Source organism: Myotis yumanensis, unplaced genomic scaffold (genome assembly GCF_028538775.1).
Source record: "Myotis yumanensis isolate MYYU_CA2020_CCGP unplaced genomic scaffold, mMyoYum1.0.hap1 SCAF_4, whole genome shotgun sequence".
Taxonomy (NCBI): domain Eukaryota; kingdom Metazoa; phylum Chordata; class Mammalia; order Chiroptera; family Vespertilionidae; genus Myotis; species Myotis yumanensis.
In genome coordinates, this window is record NW_027223755.1 from 90319977 (window position 1) to 90338820 (window position 18844).

At 42.9% G+C, this 18844-nt stretch overlaps 2 protein-coding genes and 1 pseudogene across 2 annotated transcripts in view; 1 reads left to right on the forward strand and 2 right to left on the reverse strand.

Annotated features, from left to right (window-relative positions):
* The window catches only part of BFAR (bifunctional apoptosis regulator), a 31018-nt gene extending 28645 nt beyond the window's left edge, over positions 1-2373 (reverse strand). Inside the window, exon 1 of the mRNA XM_070412946.1 lies at positions 2203-2373. The gene's annotated coding sequence lies outside the window, so the exon portion shown is untranslated. The remainder of the gene's footprint in view (positions 1-2202) is intronic.
* Positions 2374-4868: 2495 nt separating this feature from the next.
* Positions 4869-18844, forward strand: part of PARN (poly(A)-specific ribonuclease) — a 149767-nt gene continuing 135791 nt past the window's right edge. Inside the window, exons 1-7 of the mRNA XM_070412948.1 lie at positions 4869-5003; positions 5453-5530; positions 6953-7032; positions 7515-7582; positions 7669-7750; positions 13508-13568; positions 18611-18776. Of these exons, the coding sequence (XP_070269049.1) occupies positions 4985-5003; positions 5453-5530; positions 6953-7032; positions 7515-7582; positions 7669-7750; positions 13508-13568; positions 18611-18776 (554 nt within the window). The 5' untranslated portion in view covers positions 4869-4984. The remainder of the gene's footprint in view (positions 5004-5452; positions 5531-6952; positions 7033-7514; positions 7583-7668; positions 7751-13507; positions 13569-18610; positions 18777-18844) is intronic.
* Positions 11118-11261, reverse strand: LOC139008231 (short transmembrane mitochondrial protein 1-like; annotated as a pseudogene).

Here is an 18844-nt window from a genome sequence, read left to right on the forward strand (position 1 = left end):
TTAAATGCTGTAGAAATACAATAACTCAGAAAGTTATCAAAAAACTACTGGTAAGTACCAGTAAACTATACTTATAACTCTTGTTTATAAGCGATTCTATTATGATTCACATATTAAAAACTGACATGTCCTTTTCAGGTTTAGCTTGCTCTTACACTTTTTACACATTACTGTTTGAGTAGTCTTTGCCTCTTTGACCAAATCCTGAGGTCAGAAACCAACTGATAGAATTCCATCATCACCCCTGAGTTGCAGGCACAAAGCTGGGCTCCAGAAATTTGTAAATGAAAATCAAATCAACAAAAATTGACTCCCTAACACAGTAATTTCCTAGATCCTCCATCAGAATCACCGGGGAAGTTTGATGATAGTAAATGCTGGTTAATATCCATAACAACTTCCAGAGTGCTCAAACCAAACAATTCACTACGCATGTGCGCTTGGAAAGGACTCTGGGGTGTGCCTTGGGGGGCTGGAAGAGAGAGTAAATCTCCTTCCTATTGGCCTTTCAGAGGGAAAGAAGATATCACCAAAGAATATCTGGGAGGGAGGCTCAGGAATGCACATGTTAAACAAGCCCCTCAGCAGAGATTCGTATGCACACACAAGTTTGCCTCTGTGCATTAATATACCAGTAACTTTTATCTGTGCATGTTTCCTCATCTCAAAGACTGTAATTTCCCTGGAGAAGCTGGTATAGTTCAGTCAGTATAGTCTCCAGAATGAGAGAGACCTGGGTTCCAAATCAGGTCTCATTTATTCTCCCTGAGCCTCTAATTTCCCATTTATAAGTTCAGGATAATAATATATACTCTGGCCCTGGCTGGTTTGGCTCAATGAATAGAGTGTCGGCCTGCGGACTGAGGGGTCCCGAGTTCGATTCCAGTCAAGGGCACGTGCCCAGGTTGTGGGCTCGATCCCAGGTGGAGGATGTGCAGGAGGCAGCCAAGGCAGCCAATCAATGATTCTCTTATCATTGATGTTTCTATCTCTCTCCCTTTCCCTGCCTCTGTGAAATAAAATAAATATATTTAAAAATATATATATATATACTCTGAAGGTGGCTTAAGTAATAACTTCTAACCATAGAAACTACTGTATGGTCCATAGGTATTAAAATTATTAATAGTTGTACTTACTGAGTGCCAGTTATATTAGTGCCAGCACCAAGCACTAGAGTTTTTTTGTTTTTTTTTTTTTAAAGAGGAAAGAAAGAACATAGAACTGGAGAAAAAGTATTTTATCAAGTTTATGGAAATAGGCAGGAAACAAAACAGCCATAACAAAAACAAACCAAACAATTCACTACGCACGTGCGCTCGGAAAGGACTCTGGGGTGTGCCTTGGGGGGCTGGAAGAGGGCGTAAACCTCCTTCCTATTGGCCTTTCAGAGTGTGACATAAAGGCAACCCCCAATGGACTAACCAATGGGCTTCGGTGGGGAGGACCCAACGGAGACATTTGAGGGCACAACAGCTATTGACTCACTTCTCTTCACCAAAGTAGGAGGGCAGCCGCCTGGGGCACTGACAGGCCCTGCCAGCCAAAGATTCCGTTAGACACACAGCCTGAATCTCATTTGCCTATTTTTTTAAAAATAAAATTTCCTTTTGCACAAGTTCAGATTTCTGCCCGTAAGTACAGAACCACAGAGCTGGTTCTATCTAGCCCATCCCCAGTGTGACTGTGCGATTTCACTTTCGCCTTTCTGCGCGCCCGTTATCCCATTTTAAAACGGGAGCAATCGTCCCGTTTTGTGGCAGGTAGTGCCTCGCCAATTAGACCTGAAGCCCAGCCTGGCATTTATTAGGAGCCTAATAAATTCTGATCGCACTGTCGCAGGCTACGGCAGGGGCTCCTGGGGGACGCCAGTCGTCCCCCTTCATCGTGGAAGCGACGCCCCCTCCTTCTCGCCCTGGGGAGATGCCGGAGCGACAGGCTGATGCTGACCCTCGAGGGGACACCAGCGAGGCCCGCCGACCCGCCGTGCCAACGTAGGGCTCCCGGGAAGGGATGGGGGAAGTTGGCCAAGAGGGGGTCTGCGCCTCAAGGCCAGGGCTGAGGTTGCTCAGAACTCGGGCCTGGATAAGGAAAGCCCCGTGCGCCTCCTCGGACCTCGAACCCCACGCCCGTTCTGTACACCCCGCCCCGAATTCGAGCCTGGGTCGCCCTCTCGCTATCACCCGCCGCGCGGCTGCTTACCACTGGGCTCAAGCCGGGGCCCACCAGTCCGCTGCCCGAGGCTGGACCCCGCGGAAGTAGAGGAGGTGGCAGCTTCACTTCCGGAAGTAACCTAAGACGCCAGGGAAGGTGCCCGGGGCTCCGACCATAGAGGAAAGGTCGCACTTGTTTCCCAGCTCCCCCACCCTGCGACCTCCCCGCTGCCTAGAGCGGCCACTCCCCGCCGAGGAGCTCGACGCATGCGTAGCAACATCGGCCCCGCCCCTTCCTCTTCAGGGACCCCGAAGGGGTAGTGCGTAACACCCCGAGGCTGAGGTTCCTGTATGTGTGTTCCCTCCAGCCTGGCTGCTGTTTCTGAGTCTGGAGCAAATAGATTTACACAGAAATTAAAATAATATTACAAGTCCGCAGTGTACTTCGCATAGGGTTGTGTTTTTTTTTTTTTGCATTCACATTTTTATGCAGAAAATCAGAGGACCATGGCTAAAGTTCCATTTACAGTATTAAGAGTCGTAATTAAAATGACTTTACCACTTTTTTTCCTCGAGCCTCTTGATACGTTGAGAATTCATGCTGAGTTAATCTGTTTTAAATGGATGGTCCGGAGATTGTTAAATTGGCCATTTGGATGACTTTGACCTATGAAATTGGCAAAGAGTAAAAAGATTTGATAATGATCTGTGTCAGTGCCGGAAGTGTGTGAACTCATTTTCTGGAGGATAATCTGGTAATAGGTGTCAGCATGTGTGTGTGTGTGTGTGTGTGTGTGTGTGTGGTAAGATATACGTAATATAAAAGTTAGCATTTTTTTCTGTTTTTAAGTGTACAGTTCAGTGGCATCAAGTATATCCACAGTGTATGCAACCATCATTACCATCCATTTTCAGGATTTTTTTCGTCTTCCCAAACTGAAATTCCATATCCATTTAACACCTCCTCATGGTCCCCTTCCCCCAGCCTCTGGTAACCACCATCTACTTTCTATGTCTATGGATCTGACTACTCTAGGTACCACGTATAATTGGAATTGTACAGTATTTTATTATGACTGGCTTAACTCACTTAGCATAAATGAATTGAACCTGCAACCTTTGGTGTACAGGACGACACACCAACCAACTGAGCAACCCAGCCCGGGCAGAATTTCCTTCTTTTTAAAGTCTGAATAGTATTCCACTGTATGTACATATCACATTTTGCTTATTCATCTGTTGATGGACACTTGGGATGTTTCCACCTTTTGGCTATGGTGAAAAATGCTGCTAATAAATGGATTAGCAAATAGATTTACCCAGAAATTAAAATAATATTACAAATCCGCAGTGTACTTTACATAGGGTATTTTTTTGCGAAGTTCAAAAACCTCTGCTTTCAATTCTGTTGGTGTATACCCAGAAGTGGAATTGCTGCATCATATAATTCTATTTTTAATTTTTTAAGAATGACTATAGTGGCTGCACTATTTTACATTCCCACCAGCAGTGCAGGAAGTTCTAATTTCTCAAAAAATGGATATGAAATGGTAACTCATTGTGATTTTGATTTGCATTAGTGACATTGATCATCTTTTCATGTGCTTGTTGGCCATTTGTACATCTTCTTTGGATAAATATTTATTCAAGTCCTTTGTACATTTTGTAATAGGATTGTTTGTTTTTGAGTTGCTGAGTTGTAGGAATTCTTTATATGTTACGGATATTAACCCTTTATTAGATATATGATTTGCATATATTTTCTCCCATTCCATGCATGGGTTGCCATTTCACCTTGTTGGATAGTGTCCTTTGATACACAAGTGTTTTCAATTTTAAAAAAAATATGTATATATTTTTAAAATAGATTTTTATTGGTTTCAGAGAGGAAGGGAGAGGAAGAGATAGAAACATCAATGTTGAGAAAGTATAATAGATCAGCTGCCTCCCCCAGGTCCCCTACTGGGGATTGAGCCCCCAAACCCGGGCATGTGCCCTTGACTGGAATGGCACTGGGACCCTTCAGTCCCCAGGCCCTTCAGTTCCCAGGCCGCTAAAAATGTATTTCTATTGATTTCAGAAAGGAAGGGAGAGAGAGATGGAAACATCAGTGATGAGAGAGAATCACTGATCTGCTGCCTCCTGAAGGCCTTCTATTGGGAATCCAGACCACAACCCAGGCATGTGCCCTCACTGGAATAGAACCGGGAACTTCTGTTCATACGTCCAAACTCAATCACTGAGCAACACTGGCTGGGCCCTCATTACCTTTTTAAATAACACTCTTACATTATTATTATTATTATTATTATTATTATATCATCCTGCTCTTTCTCTTCAAAAAGATTATCATGCTTCCAAGTGGCAAGTTTGATTCCTGCTTGACTTTCCCCTCTTCCCCCAAGTTAAGCTCCAGTGGGGCCAGCGACCTTGTCTTCTGTTCATCACTGTATCCGCATTCCTTCCAGAGTGCCTGGAATATAATAGGAACCCAGGAAATATTTGTTCCTTGATTGGATGTCAGGGTATGCATATTTCTTCCAAACAGAACGCCCCACGACCTGGCCTCCTAAGTTAGATCGCCTGTGGCTAGGGACTTCGATAGCCACGCCCCTCCTCTGTCCCTAGAAGGAGTGAGGGAAACCCAGCCTTGGCCCCGCCCCTACCGTGACGCTGGCGCACGTGACTGCGCGCCGGCGCGCGCTGTTCCCGGAAGTCGCCGCTGCGATCTCTGTAGCTGGTACCTCAGCCGCCGCTGCCGTCGCTGCGGAACTCCGCGAGTAGAACGGCCAAGGCGGCCCGGGCGGCCCGGCTTCCGGCCACCCTACGGGATGGAGATAATCAGGAGCAGTGCGTGTCGGCCGTGCACCTCCCCGCGTCTCCACGGTCCCCCTCACTCGGCCTTCTAGGCCCGGATCACGGCCCGCCAATCCGCTTGGTGGGGCCTGGGCTGAGGCAGCCTCTCCCGAGTGTGCCCCCTCTAAGCCTGTGTGCCTTTCGGGCGCTTGTCCCTTTCTGGCCCGTGCCCCCCTCGGGGCCTTGTTCTCCTGCGGGCACCCCTTAAGGGCCTTGCTCCTCCCTGGTCTGTACACCCTCAGTGCCCATGCACCCCTTAGGGCCTGGACGCTCTAGGTTCCCTGCATCCCTCCCCCCCGCCCCCCCCCGCCCCCCCTCGCCCCAGTACACTTATCCTCGGGCTCCAGGCCTTAGGAGCTCCTGGGCCCTCCTCCCCTCTCCCCTTAGGCGTGTGTGGGCAGAAAGCCAAGCCCCCGGTTCTGAGCTTCTCGGTTTCTCCGCAGATTTTAAGAGTCATCTTCACAAAGTGTACCAGGCCATAGAGGAGGCGGACTTCTTTGCCATCGATGGGGAGTTTTCAGGTATCCCTCCTTGCAGGCTCGCGGCCAGCCCCCTGCAGCGCGGGGCCGGGGCTCCTCCTGACACCCTGCCCTGCCTTCTGCCCTCCGGCCCCTTCTCCCTGTTTGTCGCCTTGGAGAAGTTCCACGAGCCTCAGCATTTCCTCTGACGCCTTTCAAAGGCAGGGGAGCGGGTTTTTGATGGTTGGGGCTCTGAGGGTTGCGGGTAGAATATGGTTTTGGTGCTGCTTCAGGGTTAGGGTCAGGCTCTTTTTTTGTGTGTGGGTGTGTGTTTTAGGTAAATACATACATAAAATTGACCATTTTAGCCATTTAAAAATAGTTCAGTGGCATTAAGTCCACTCACATTTTTGTGCATCCATCTCCTGAACTTTTTCACCTTCCCAAACTGGACCGCTATACCCTTGGAACAACTCCCACGTCCTCCCTCCTCCCCTGCCTCTGGCAACCACTGTTTCTGTCTATGAATTTGACTATTCGGGGCACTGCCTATACATGGAATCATACAATATTTGTTCTTTGTGACTGACTTCTGGGTCAGGCTTTATGCATTTGTGGAAGTGTTCATTGCGTGGGTGTGTATGTGTGCATAATACTTTACCAACATGTACACTTGCAAGGATTTTTTCTTTTTGGATCAGAGATTAATTTTTATTTTTTAGAGATAAATTTTTAAATTGTTAAAGCTCATACGAACAGCAGACTTTCTTTGGTGTAGATATCCACTTTCACTCTGATTTTACATGTTTAAAAAACTCTTCAGCTCTTTCTAAAGGAATCCATGCTGGGAGTAAATACAGGGTGTCCCCCCAAAATGTATACACACTCATTTCTATTGATTCTTTGAAATTTTGAAAATGAACTGTATGCTAATAAATACTGACTTTGTAATCTCAAAGTGTGTATACATTTTTGGGGGACACCCTGTAGATCCTAGGCTTTAATTATACGTACATGCCTTTTCTAGTTGGACTCAATTCTCTGGGAAGCTAAGAGTTTTCACTAGAAATAATTTTCTCTTGACCTGGAAAATACCTTTGTTGTATAGATGTTACTTCAAACTGTTGGCCAAGACTGGGACTCTAACAATAATAGACTTCAGAATTTGTTGATATCTGATTATGCATTAAACTTTTGAAAGCAGCAAAACTTAATCATAGATACTGTTTTCTTAAATCATTCCTGTGTTTTGAAACCTATTTTAGACACTGGAACTGCCGATTCTGAAATAGAAATATTCACATTTCTAAATGTGTTAGAGAGTTTAGCTTGGCCAGTGAAATGAATGCTAATTTTGAAAAAGTGAAGTAAGGAGCACTTTGTAATACATGAGAATATAAAATTACAGAGCCATTGAATAGTTGACTGACATTTTTACATTAGTATTTACTAACAAGTTAAAAGCTTTTATTTCTTAAAATGTAGGAATCAGTGATGGACCTTCAGTCACCACATTAACAAATGGTTTTGACACTCCGGAAGAGAGGTACCAGAAGCTCAAAAAGGTAAGTGGATGTGCTAGAAACACCCCTCCCCCATGTTGGTCCTCCTTACATTGAATTACAGAGAAATACAATCATTAAATTTGCACATTGACTTCTCAACCTGAGCTATGAGACGATACTTTAGTGTTGTTTAAAACAACAGCAAAAATAATTGTTTGCTGGAAAACATGGTGGGAGAACGGAGAAAGTTTAGTATTTTCAGTGTTAATTTGATTTATAGGAAGTATGATGTGGTGATTTTAGTAATTTGGAAATAGGCCTAATATGATGCTCTGGATGGTGGATAGGTGTCTAATTGGGAAGAACATTAAGAGATGTATATAAATTAATGCTTCTAATACATAATCTGTAATCTGTTCTTAATCCAAAGTATTCTGCCAAAGTCAAATTGAGTAATTAGAAAGCCCACCTGATTGAGAATATTGTTGCTTACATAAAATATACAGCATGGTTTTGACAGATGTTTTATTTCCCTTTTCCAGCATTCCATGGACTTTTTGCTGTTTCAGTTTGGCCTTTGCGCTTTTAAGTATGACTGCATACATTCAAAGTAGGTTTTTTTAACAAGTGGTGGGAATGCTTTTGTTGTGGCATAATGTAACCCCCTAAATCTCCTCGTATATCTTGTTTTCCCAGGTATATAATAAAGTCATTTAACTTCTATGTTTTCCCGAAACCCTTCAATAGATCCTCACCAGATGTCAAGTTTGTCTGTCAGGTTAGTAACATAATTGAGGTTTTTTTTTTTCTGTTATGAATTGCTGATGAGTCCGTGGGAATATGTGGAATCAGAATTCTCTTTAAAATTTGGTTCTGCCACTAACTTTGGCTTTAGGCAAACTATTTCATCTCAGACCTTCAGTTTTATTTATTTATTTTATGTTTTAATTTTTCCTTTTTATTGAATTTACTAGAGGCCCAGTGCACAGATTTAGTGCACAGGTGGTGTCTGCCGCCCGGCCCCAGTTGGGGCGGATCGGGGCTGGGCCAGCTATGGGGAGGGGCCGTGGGTGATTGGCTGGCAGGCCCCACCCACGATTGGGGTGGGGGGGGCCGATTGGGGGCCGACCAGCCTTGCCCCCGAATGGGGTTGGGGGGGCGATCAGGGGTCAGCAGCCCAGGGAGGGGTGGTGGGAGGTTGGCCGGCCAGCCCCATCCCTAATTGCTGTGGGGGGTGATCGGGGGTGGAGCTGGCTGGAGGGAGGGGCCATGGGCCAATCGGGGTGGTGGGGACCCATCAGGGGTGGGGCTGGCCTGGGGGAGGGGCCGCAGGTGGTTGGCTGGCTGGCCCCATCCCCTATTGGGGTTGGGGGAGCGATCAGGGGTGGGGCTGGCCAGGGGGAGGGGCTATGGGCTGATCAAGGTGGTGGGGGCCCATCCGATGAGGCTGGTCAGGGGAGGGGCTGCAGGAGGTTGGCTGGCTGGCCCTGCCCCCTATTGGGGTGGGGGGCCAATCAGGGGTGGGGCCGGCGGGGGGGAGGGGCCGTGGGAGGTTGGCTGGCCAGCCCCACCCCCAGATTGGGCCAGTTTGCTGGCTGCAGTGGGTGTCATAGTGACTGGTTGTTCTGGTCTTTATGGTTTTCCAGTCGCTGGCTTTTTATACATATAGATTGGCGTGACATTGGTTAACAAAATTATACACAGGTTTCAGGTGCATAGTTCCACAAGATATCATCTGTACACTGTATTTGATCTTCAATTTTAGGGTTCTAATTTAATTACACTGCTGTCTTACCCTTTACTTTGGAATGAATTAAGGAGTAAGATGCAAGTGACAGGCAGATGGATATCAGAACATGACCTTTATTATTAGTAAGACGTTGAGAATTGCATAAAGTTCTCAAAACTTTGAGAACTGCATGAAGTGTTCCAAGTGTAGCCAGATAATGGGTTTGAGAACTTGCCTTTATAATGTGGCTCTTTTTGGGATTTTTGATATCTTACACCTGAATTGAACTTATAGCTCAGGACCTGCAGGCTTCTTCCCACCTCATTCTTTTTGCACCCATCTCCAAGGGTAGAGTTTTATTTTCTGGAAGAGCAGAGTATGTGTGTATCCTGTCTAAAAAGAACCCAGAAGGAGCTAAACTAGAGACCCTTAGTTCCTTTTCCCAAGTTCATCAATTAGAAAGGGAGGGTGGAAAAAACTATTGTTTCCTCCTGAGGAGGAGAGGGCTTACTTATGAGCCAAGGTAAGCATATGGGAGATTCTCCCTTAGAACATCCCTTTTATGATTGTGGTAGCTGAGCTGGTAGACAATTACTAAATATCGGTTTCCTTTTTCTTTCCTCTTAATCTGTTATAATGGATAAGGAGAATGTGAGTAAGTGGGATAGTGTGTAAATATGTGATTAAAGATAAGTGTTAATCTTTTCCCCTTTACAATCCTGTGCCCTGGCTTCTCTTCCAGTAGCAACGTAAGTTCATTTGTGTCTTCTCAACTTTCCTTTCTCCTGTGTGTAAGTAGTAATGCAGTTAAGAAAGCCTGAAGGGTAGGCTTCTGAGTGACTGAGTCATGTCAAATTCTTTCTATAATAAGGCAGGATATAAGCAAATAAAATTGAGAGTTAATCTCAGGTATGCCTGGGGATGAAGAGAAAAGGTGAAGGTAATTTTAGTTGTGTAACCTGTTTAAAAAAAATTTTTTTTAAGCCCTAGCTGGTTTGGCTCAGTGGATAGAGCTCAGTGGATAGAGCACCAGCCTGCGGATGGAAGGGTCCCAGGTTTGATTCTGGTCAAGGGCATGTACCTCAGTTGTATGCTCCTCCCTGGCTTGGGCTCATGAGGCGCATGCAGGAGGCAACCAGTTGATGTGTTTCTCTCACATGTATATTTCTGTCTTTCCCTCTCTCTTCCACTCTCTTTAAAAAATCAATGGAAAAATATCCTGGGGTGAAGATTAGAAAATTTTTTTGAAAATTGATTTTTAGTGAGAGAGTAAGGGAGAGAGAAAGAGAAACATTAATGTGAGAGCAAAACATTGATTGCCTGCCTCCTGCACGCCCCCTAACGTGGATGAGCCTGAAACCCAGGCATGTGCCCTAACCAGGAATTGGACCAGCAACCTTTTGGTGCACAGGGATGACACTAAACCAGCTGAGCCATACTGGCCAGGGCTTGTAATCTGTTTTGTTAAATTATCAAATAAACCATAGTGTTTTTTTATAATATATTTTTATTGATTTCAGAGAGGAAGGGAGAGTCAGAGAGAGAGAAACATCAATGATAAGAGAGAATCATTGATCTGATGCCTCCTGCAGGCCCCCACTGGGGATCAAGCCTGAAACCCCAGGTATGTGACTGGGAATAGAACTGTTGACCTCCTGGTTCATAGGTTGACACTCAACCACTGAGCCACGCCAGCCAGGTCCATTTTAAGTGGTTTTAAATTTAGTGGCATTAGGTACATTTACATCATTGTGCAACTTAAAGGGTGTTGTTTGGGTGGAAAATATATAGCTTCAGAAATGGAATAGGTGCATCTTTGCCTACATCTTTTAAAAAAAAATATTCTTAGAGGAAGGGAGAGAGAGAGCGAGAGAGAGAAGCATTGGTGTATGGGACAACTCTCTAAGCAACTGAGCCACACTAGCCAGGGTGACTCTGGAATTTTTTTTTTAAATATATTTTATTGATTTTTTATAGAGAGGAAGGGAGAGGGATAGAGAGTTAGAAACATCGATGAGAGAGAAACATCGATCAGCTGCCTCCTGCACACTCCCTGCTAGGGATGTGCCCGCAACTCAGGTACATGCCCTTGACTGGAATCGAACCTGGGACCCTTCAGTTCGTAGGCTGACCCTCTATCCACTGAGCCAAACCGGTTAGGGCTGGAATTTTTTTTAAGTAAAGGTCATATTTACTAATCTAGTACCATAATTTTAATCTTAGGACCTCCCAGGCTGCTAAAGGAGGAAGGGAAGAGGTGAGGATGTTGGGAAAGTAAGGACAGTTCTTAACTTGTGGCCCCATTTGTGCTCAAAGCAAAGGCTGAGACTGGAGACAGAAGCTTTGGTTCAGATGTGAAGGAGGCCCTGGAGAAGAGTAGAGTCAGCATTTCCTGGAGTCAGTGCTAGAGTTGGTCTCATGAACTAAGGGGTTTCTTCTTGGCATCCATGTCCTTTTTAATCAAGTTTTTTATCCAGGTTTGGCATGTCATAATTCTGAGCCATATTTAGTACGTTTCAACCACTTTGCCAAGAGGAAATCCAACCAGGAACTGGAGCATGATGTCAGGGAAGAAGGCACGAAGGGTGGTGGTAGCTCTGTGTCGTTCCTATCCTGCCTCCCTGGTGCGAGGTAACTCAGGATTTTTAAAGAGAAGGAAGTTAAGATCTTTTAGAGTCTAGTGATGAGGGACAAGAATGCCTTTTCATAGACCATCTTTGGGTGTTTCTGTCGGTGATGGAATATATAGGTGGACAGAATTACAAGACTATACAGGCATGGGAGACAGAAGGAGGCTTGTGGCCCAAGTCAGAAATCATTGGGTCTTGGTTCAGAACAGGAAAATGTCAGGGGAAAGATTGCGTGCGTGCGTGCGTGCGTGCGTGTGTGTGTGTGTGTGTGTGTGTGTGTTTAAGATTGCTTGTTTTAAACCATAGAAAACTTGCACATGATGGAAAATGATGTACATGTACCCAAGTGTGTGTGTTGCGGGGCAGGGTAGGTAAGATTGTCTTTTTATAATCTACCAAATTTGAAAAAGAATTTGTGTTGGCTGATAAAGATACATGTATTCTTTACATTTTAACAAGATTTAAAAAAAGTAAGTGAAAAATTGGAAGAAAAGAAAAATGCAGATATGGTTACTATGGTATGATTAGGACACAGAATTTGTGACAAAGAATGTTTCCACTCTTTGTCTCTGAGCTTCCTACCAGCTAAGAAAAGGGGAAACACACAATTTATGTCCATAGGATCTAAACAAATCAGGATCAAGAGAAATTTGGCTTTTCTCAACCTAGAGACCTCAGAACATTTCTTCTTCCATTATCATAAAGAAATCATTAGTGTAGAAAACCTAGTCTTTAACCATATCACTCAAGTAAATACTGTAATGCGTTTAATGCGACAATAAGACAGTCTGGACTGATGGTATAATGTCAAAGTACAGTTCAGGAAAGGAAGTTCTGTGAGGGATCAGATTAAAATGATTCAATTGCATTGCCCTTTCAATTCAGACTTAAGACAAGAGTAAAATAAGAGTAGCTACAGTAATGATTCCTACTCTTCAATCAGTTTAAGTAAGAACTTTGTGATTTCTGCCATTATGTACATTGTGTAATATTATTTAATGTTTTTATTTAAATTTACTTAAATATTTCAACTCACCCTAGGTTTCAGATGTTTGTTGAATATCTTGTTACTGGGAATTTTTATCTATTTTGATCTTGAATGTAAAGAACATCCAATCAAGATTTTGGGTTTTCAGAATTCCAGTGGTAATTTGAAGTGGATAGTGATGTCTTTTTTTTTTTTTTTTAAATATATTTTATTGATTTTTTACAGAGAGGAAGGGAGAGAAATAGAGAGTTAGAAACATCGATGAGAGAGAAACATCGATCAGCTGCCTCCTGCACATCTCCTACTGGGGATGTGCCCGCAACCCAGGTACATGCCCTTGACTGGAATCGAACCTGAGACCTTTCAGTCCACAGGCTGACGCTCTATCCACTGAGCCAAACCGGTTTCGGCAGAAGTGGATAGTGATGTCTTATAACCTGCACATTTGAGCTACCTTAACGTTGAACCTGGGGTGAGATAGTATAAATATATTTTATTTCTACTTACAGTCTCCTAGTCAGTACAGCGATCAGGAATTTTCTGCCTATTGGCATATATATGTTCACCAAGTAGTTTTCTTAAATACTGTGAAACAAGGAATATTTGTTTTATATATTTGTTTTTTATAAAAGGCTAAGTGACTGTCCGAGCGTCCAACCGGCCGGTGCATATGACACACACTGACCACCAGGGAGCAGGTGCTCAATGCAGGAGCTGTCAAACTGTGGTGACTTGGCAGCAATGGTTCTCCGGTGACACACCCCGGAACCAGAGAGGAGGGAGCCCGATTCCTTGAGGGGTCGTGCGATTCTACCTTTGGCCATGGGTTATGTTGTTGCTGGGGCACTGATGGCCCTGAACCTGGTTTAATGCTGAGCTGTGGTGACTTCTATTATAGAGAAAGGGTGAATAGTGATATTAAAATATTTCTTCTAATTAATTTCCTTTCAATGTGCATGAATCTGTGCACTGGGTCACTAGTAAGTTATAAAGGAGCAGAGCTTGGATAGTTTAAGTCAATTAATGGATTGTTTGGCAGCCTGGGAGTAGAAATCCCTTGTCTTCTGACTTGACATGTTGTTTCCTGCCTGGTTGCCTATGTTTACTCACCTGAGTTACTTCTCCACTTCTGTTTACATACCTGACATTAAAATACTGAAATGTATGTCTTGTTTGCTCTTGTTTCAGAGCTCAAGCATTGACTTTTTAGCAAGCCAAGGATTTGATTTCAATAAAGTTTTCCGCAATGGTAAGATTATCTGTGACTTATCTTTAGAACTTGAAAATGTGGATTTGGTTGAGAATTATCTTTTTGTGCTTGCTTTCTGATAGAGAATCTCAGATTTCCAGTATATCACATGCAGCCTTCTAGTTTTAAAAAAGTTTTTTTTTTTTTTTAAACTTAAATAAAATTATACCGCCCTAACCAGTTTGGCTCAGTGGATAGAGCGTCGGTCTGCGGACTGAAGGGTCCCAGGTTCGATTCCGGTCAGGGGCATGTACCTTGGTTGCGGGCACATCCCCAGTGGGGGGTGTGCAGGAGGCAGCTGATCAGTGTTTCTCATCGATGTTTCTAATTCTCTATCCCTCCCCCTTCTTTTCTGTAAAAAATCAATAAAATATATTAAAAAAAAATTATACCACTAGTTTTCCTGGTTTCTTAAGCTTACAGTTTTTTTATTATTTATTTATTTTTTAATCCTTACCCGAGGATATTTTTCCCATCGATTTCCAGACAGAGTGAAAGGGAGGAAGGAGGGGGAGAGAGAGAAAAAAGAAAAAATTAATGTGAGAGAGACACATTGATTGGGCCTCTACTGGGGCTAGGGAACCTGCAACTGAAGTATGTGTCCTTGACCAGGAATTGAACTCGTCACCCTTCTGTCCCTGGGTCGATGCTCTAACCACGGCCAGGGCAAGTTTTTGAAACTTTTAGTGTGCCTTTCCCCCCCTAAACCTAGTTAACCATGAACTGAACAGGAGAGGAGACACTACTTTACTGGCTCTAATGAAGCCTCTCAATCTCCTGATTTTATTGAGTAGAGCTTTCTCATAGTTTATTCTATGAATTGACTACTTATACATAGTTAATAACATAATATGACATAGTTATTCATAATTTATTCTATGTGACTTATCTAAAATCGGTGGGGAATGCTTTGCTGTTACCTTTCAGTGAGACAAGTGGTATGGTACAGTATTTTAAAAAGTAGCTGTATTTTAGTAATTCTGTAATGAAAAACTCCCTTTTCCTATTGGTGTTTGTTTTATAATTAGAGATGGTTTCTCTATTTCTCATGGGAGAAAAAAAAGTCTATCATGTACTATTATGATGGCTAACTTGCTGGTGTGATAGGCTGCTGAGCACTCTGAGGAAAGGGACTGTGTCTCATTCCATGCCCTTGGTGCATAGCATGATTCCTCTTCTTCATCAGGGGGAAGTGACCATTAAATATCTAATGAGTGCATGTCTGATATTAGAGCATACAAGAGTGGTTTTTCTTCCTCCATTCATTTCCTGAACAGTGTTTGGAAAACCTTTGGTTTTTATCAGCATTATTAAGCATCTGCTGCTGGTAAGGTCAATAACTCCTTTTACTGTAATTATTTTCCTAAATTGTATTCTTTTCCAGGGTGAATGTAGAATTATTGAGTAAGGTGAGGAAGGAGATTTTTTTTACCAAAAGTACTAGAACATAGACTTCGAATAAATTCACTTCCTCTCAGTGTGGTCTTCCTGGGAGGCCTTTGGAACTCATGCTATTTTTTTTTTCTTTTTTTTTTATTGATTAAGGTATTACGTATCCCCCATTGCCATTGTCCCCTCCCCCCCCACACACACTCATGCCCTCATCCCCCTGGTGTCTGTGTCCATTGGTTATGCTTATGTGCATGCATACAAGTCCTTTGGTTGATCTCTCCCCCTTACCCCCACCCTCCCCTACCTTCCCTCTGAGGTTTGAACGTCTGATTGGTGCTTCTCTGTCTCTGGAGCTGTTTTTGATATGTTGTTTTTTAATTGCTTCAATAGTGCTGTATTATAATTTCTATTGGTGATTTTGATTTTTGAAAATACTAAAAAGTTTTGGAGCCCAAACTGCTTAACATAGTGGGTAAACCAACTGGGTAACACAATTTGGGTATGTAAAATAATTTTTTTTTCTTTTGGCTCGTACTTGATTCTGAAAGCCATTATAAAATAGAAGTCCCAAATGTAGTTAGAACACTATACTGGAATAAGCACAAAATTCTTTTGAAGGAATTACTTTAACCAGACTCATATGGATGTAGTATAGTTTCTAGCCTGATGGTTTTATTTTCATAAAAGGAGAGAAACAGCCAAATTAGAGTGTGTCTCTTCTTATTGTTTTATAGTCAGAATATTTTAGTCACAGATGGATCAGGACTCCCAGGCCATTATTATTACCAGGATTCTTATCTTCATGCTGTTGTTATTCTAAATCTGATATAGACCTTCACTTCTCTTCCTTATCAAATCTTTCCAGTCACACTTTGTAAATGCCTGACCCTTTTCTCTTGGTAGCTTTGTCAGAAGGGTATTGACTTCCTTTTATGAAACGGAACCAGGTGACTCCTTGTTAATGTTCTCCCTGAAGCATCAAACAGAGGTGGTTTTTCCCAGCTCTCTTTTTATACCTTCAGCCGGCAGTAGTAGGTATCCTTGCTTCCCCATGCCCCTTTTAAACCACTTGAATTCTCTTTTTTCAGGAGCTACAGTTTTTTTTCAGGACTGTCACCCAGTTTGCCACCCCTCTTTTTGCTGATTTCCTGGGCATAGCATTCACTGACAACTTTGGCTTTGGCTCATTGTCTTTCCACTCCTACCTCTCTCCTCCTTCTGGGTGAATTCTGCATCCACAAGGATGACCAGCAAATGCTCTGTCTTACTGTTTCTTGATCAGGTGGTCAGTAGTCCTTGCCTCTACCTCCCTTTAGCCATCTACTCCCTTGGTAGCATCATGGGTCTTATCACCCACTCCCAACATTTCTTGTTGAGAGCACTACCTCTTGTTCTTCTCATTCACTTACTCCAGTACCTTATTTCAGCAATCTGTTGACCTCCATTGCGTTTTCACTATCAATATCCTTCCACTCTCCTATTCCACTCTCCTGTCTTGACTTCCCTCCTTATCTGCATGGTCCATCATATCCTTCCTTCCCTCTCCCTCCATTGTACTTGCCTAACAAAGCCTCAACACTGGTTGGCTCTGACTACCCACCTTCTTTGTTTCTGCACATCTGAATATTGCTGGAAAACACGACACATCTAAGCTAATGTGTTACTTTAAATTCATGATCACAAGCTTCAAATAAACATTCATGCTCAAAAATCCTATTTTATTGACTTAGAAATTCCCTTTCCAGCTCTCTGTTTTTTTACAATCTCTTTCTCCAAACTTCTCTCCCTGCCTCTCGTTGAAAACAGAAAAAAGCAGAGAAGAGCTGCTGCAAGTTCTCACCACCAGACCCAGGTCTGGACCCAGCCTTCCTACTTCTGTTCTTTACAGTGAAGGGGAGTTCCTGTGTCTGTCAATGGCTAGTTCCTGTCTCCTTGTCAAGCACTGGCTCCTTCAGTTTGCCCTTCTCTTTTTCTGAATTATTTTCTCTTCTCTACTGCCTCATTCCTGTCTATATTTTCTTAAACTTTGAACTGAATTTGATAAGTTCAGTTTCTTCCATAATGTAGGCAATAACCTCAGCAGTGTTATCTGTTGACAGATGTGATCTAATTCCATCATTCTTTCTACAAAGTTTGTTAGTATCCCATGGCTTTTAAAACCACACCTATCCTGCTGATATCTAAATTCCTCTCTCAACACCTTTCACCTGTACCCTTTGATGATTTCATATATCCAGGAGGTAGCTTTTGGTTTTCATCTTTGGAGCCTTAAACCTATTTGCCTAGTTTTCTTCCACCTCAGTAAGTGGCGCTATCATCTTCTAATTGCTTAAATTTAATAGCATCATTTTTTATTTTGCTCTTTCCTTTATCCCTCATCTCCAGTATATCAGCAGGTTTGTCTCTTGTATCTCTAAAATTATTCTTCCCATCTTTATAGTCTAAATCAGGGTATAAACTATGACCCACTGCCTGTCCTATATAATAAAAGCCTAATATGCTAAGTGTCTGATTGTTCAACCATTTGACCAATTGCTATGATGCACACTGACCACAAAGGGGCAGACGCTCTGACTGGTAGGTTAGCTTGCTGCTGGGGTCTGGCTGATCGGGACTGGGTGAGATGGGCTGGACACACCCTGGAACCCTCCTGTGGTCCCTCCCCACCCCAATCGTGCACCAGTGGGGTCCCTCGGCCTGGCCTGCACCCTCTTGCAATCCAGGACCCCTTGGGATTTTGGAGAGCCAATTTCGGCCCAATCCCTGCAGGCCGTGCACCCGGCCTCTAGTTTTGTAAATGAAATTTTATTGGAACACAATTGTGACCATTCATTTACTCATTGTGTATTACTTTTTTCATGCCACAAGAACAGAGCTGAATAGTTGCAGCAGATACCCCCATATGTCCCACAAACTTAAAACATTTACTATTTGTCCCTTTAAGAAAAAGTTTACTCACTTCTGATCTAAGTGATCATCTCTTCCCTGGACAATTGCTTGTAGCTCTGACTTCCCTATTTCAGGTGATCTTTTTAAAACATGAAGAAGGTAATTTAATTATATTGCTTAAAATCTTCTAATGGCATCCCATTGCTCTTAGAATATAATAAATTTTTACTGTGGCCTGTAATCTTTCTCCATCCTCTCTCCAGCCTGGTTTCATGCCATTCTCCTGTTTGTGTTCTGGCAACACCAGCTTCCTTGCTGATTTTGGAAAAGTCCATGCCATGTCCATCCTCAGTACATTTATATTTACTTCCCTGCTGGAGATACTCTTTCTTTTTTGCATATCTGAGTCATTCTTATGCTTTGGGCCTCAATCATAGTGGCCTTCTCTGATCATCCTGGCTAAAGTCATTTTATTCACTACACAGCAAGATGCATCTACTTTGCTCACTGTTACATTCCCTAGTGCCTCATACATTTCCTGGAACAGTGTCTAAGTGCCAAATAAAAATTTATTGAAAAGAATAAATAATTGGAGTGTATGAATAGAAAACATATTTCAAAATCATTTGCTTTTTCTGTTGATTTTTTTAGATATAGTTAAATATGGTCTTTCTTGAGTATTTTAGGCTCTTTGGTTTGTTAAACAATTTTTATGTTAAAGTTACTTCTATTAATACATTTTTCTTAAAAACTATGTTTAGGAATTCCATATTTAAATCAGGAAGAAGAAAGACAGTTAAGAGAGCAGTATGATGAAAAACGTTTACAGTCCAATGGTGCAGGAGCTCTATCATATGTGTCTCCTAACACATCCAAGTGTCCTGTGACGATTCCTGAGGATCAGAAGAAGTTTATTGACCAAGTGGTGTAAGTTCCAAAACTGTGCATTGTGTGATGTGTACTGGGGGCAGGACTGACATCTGCATCTTGAACCT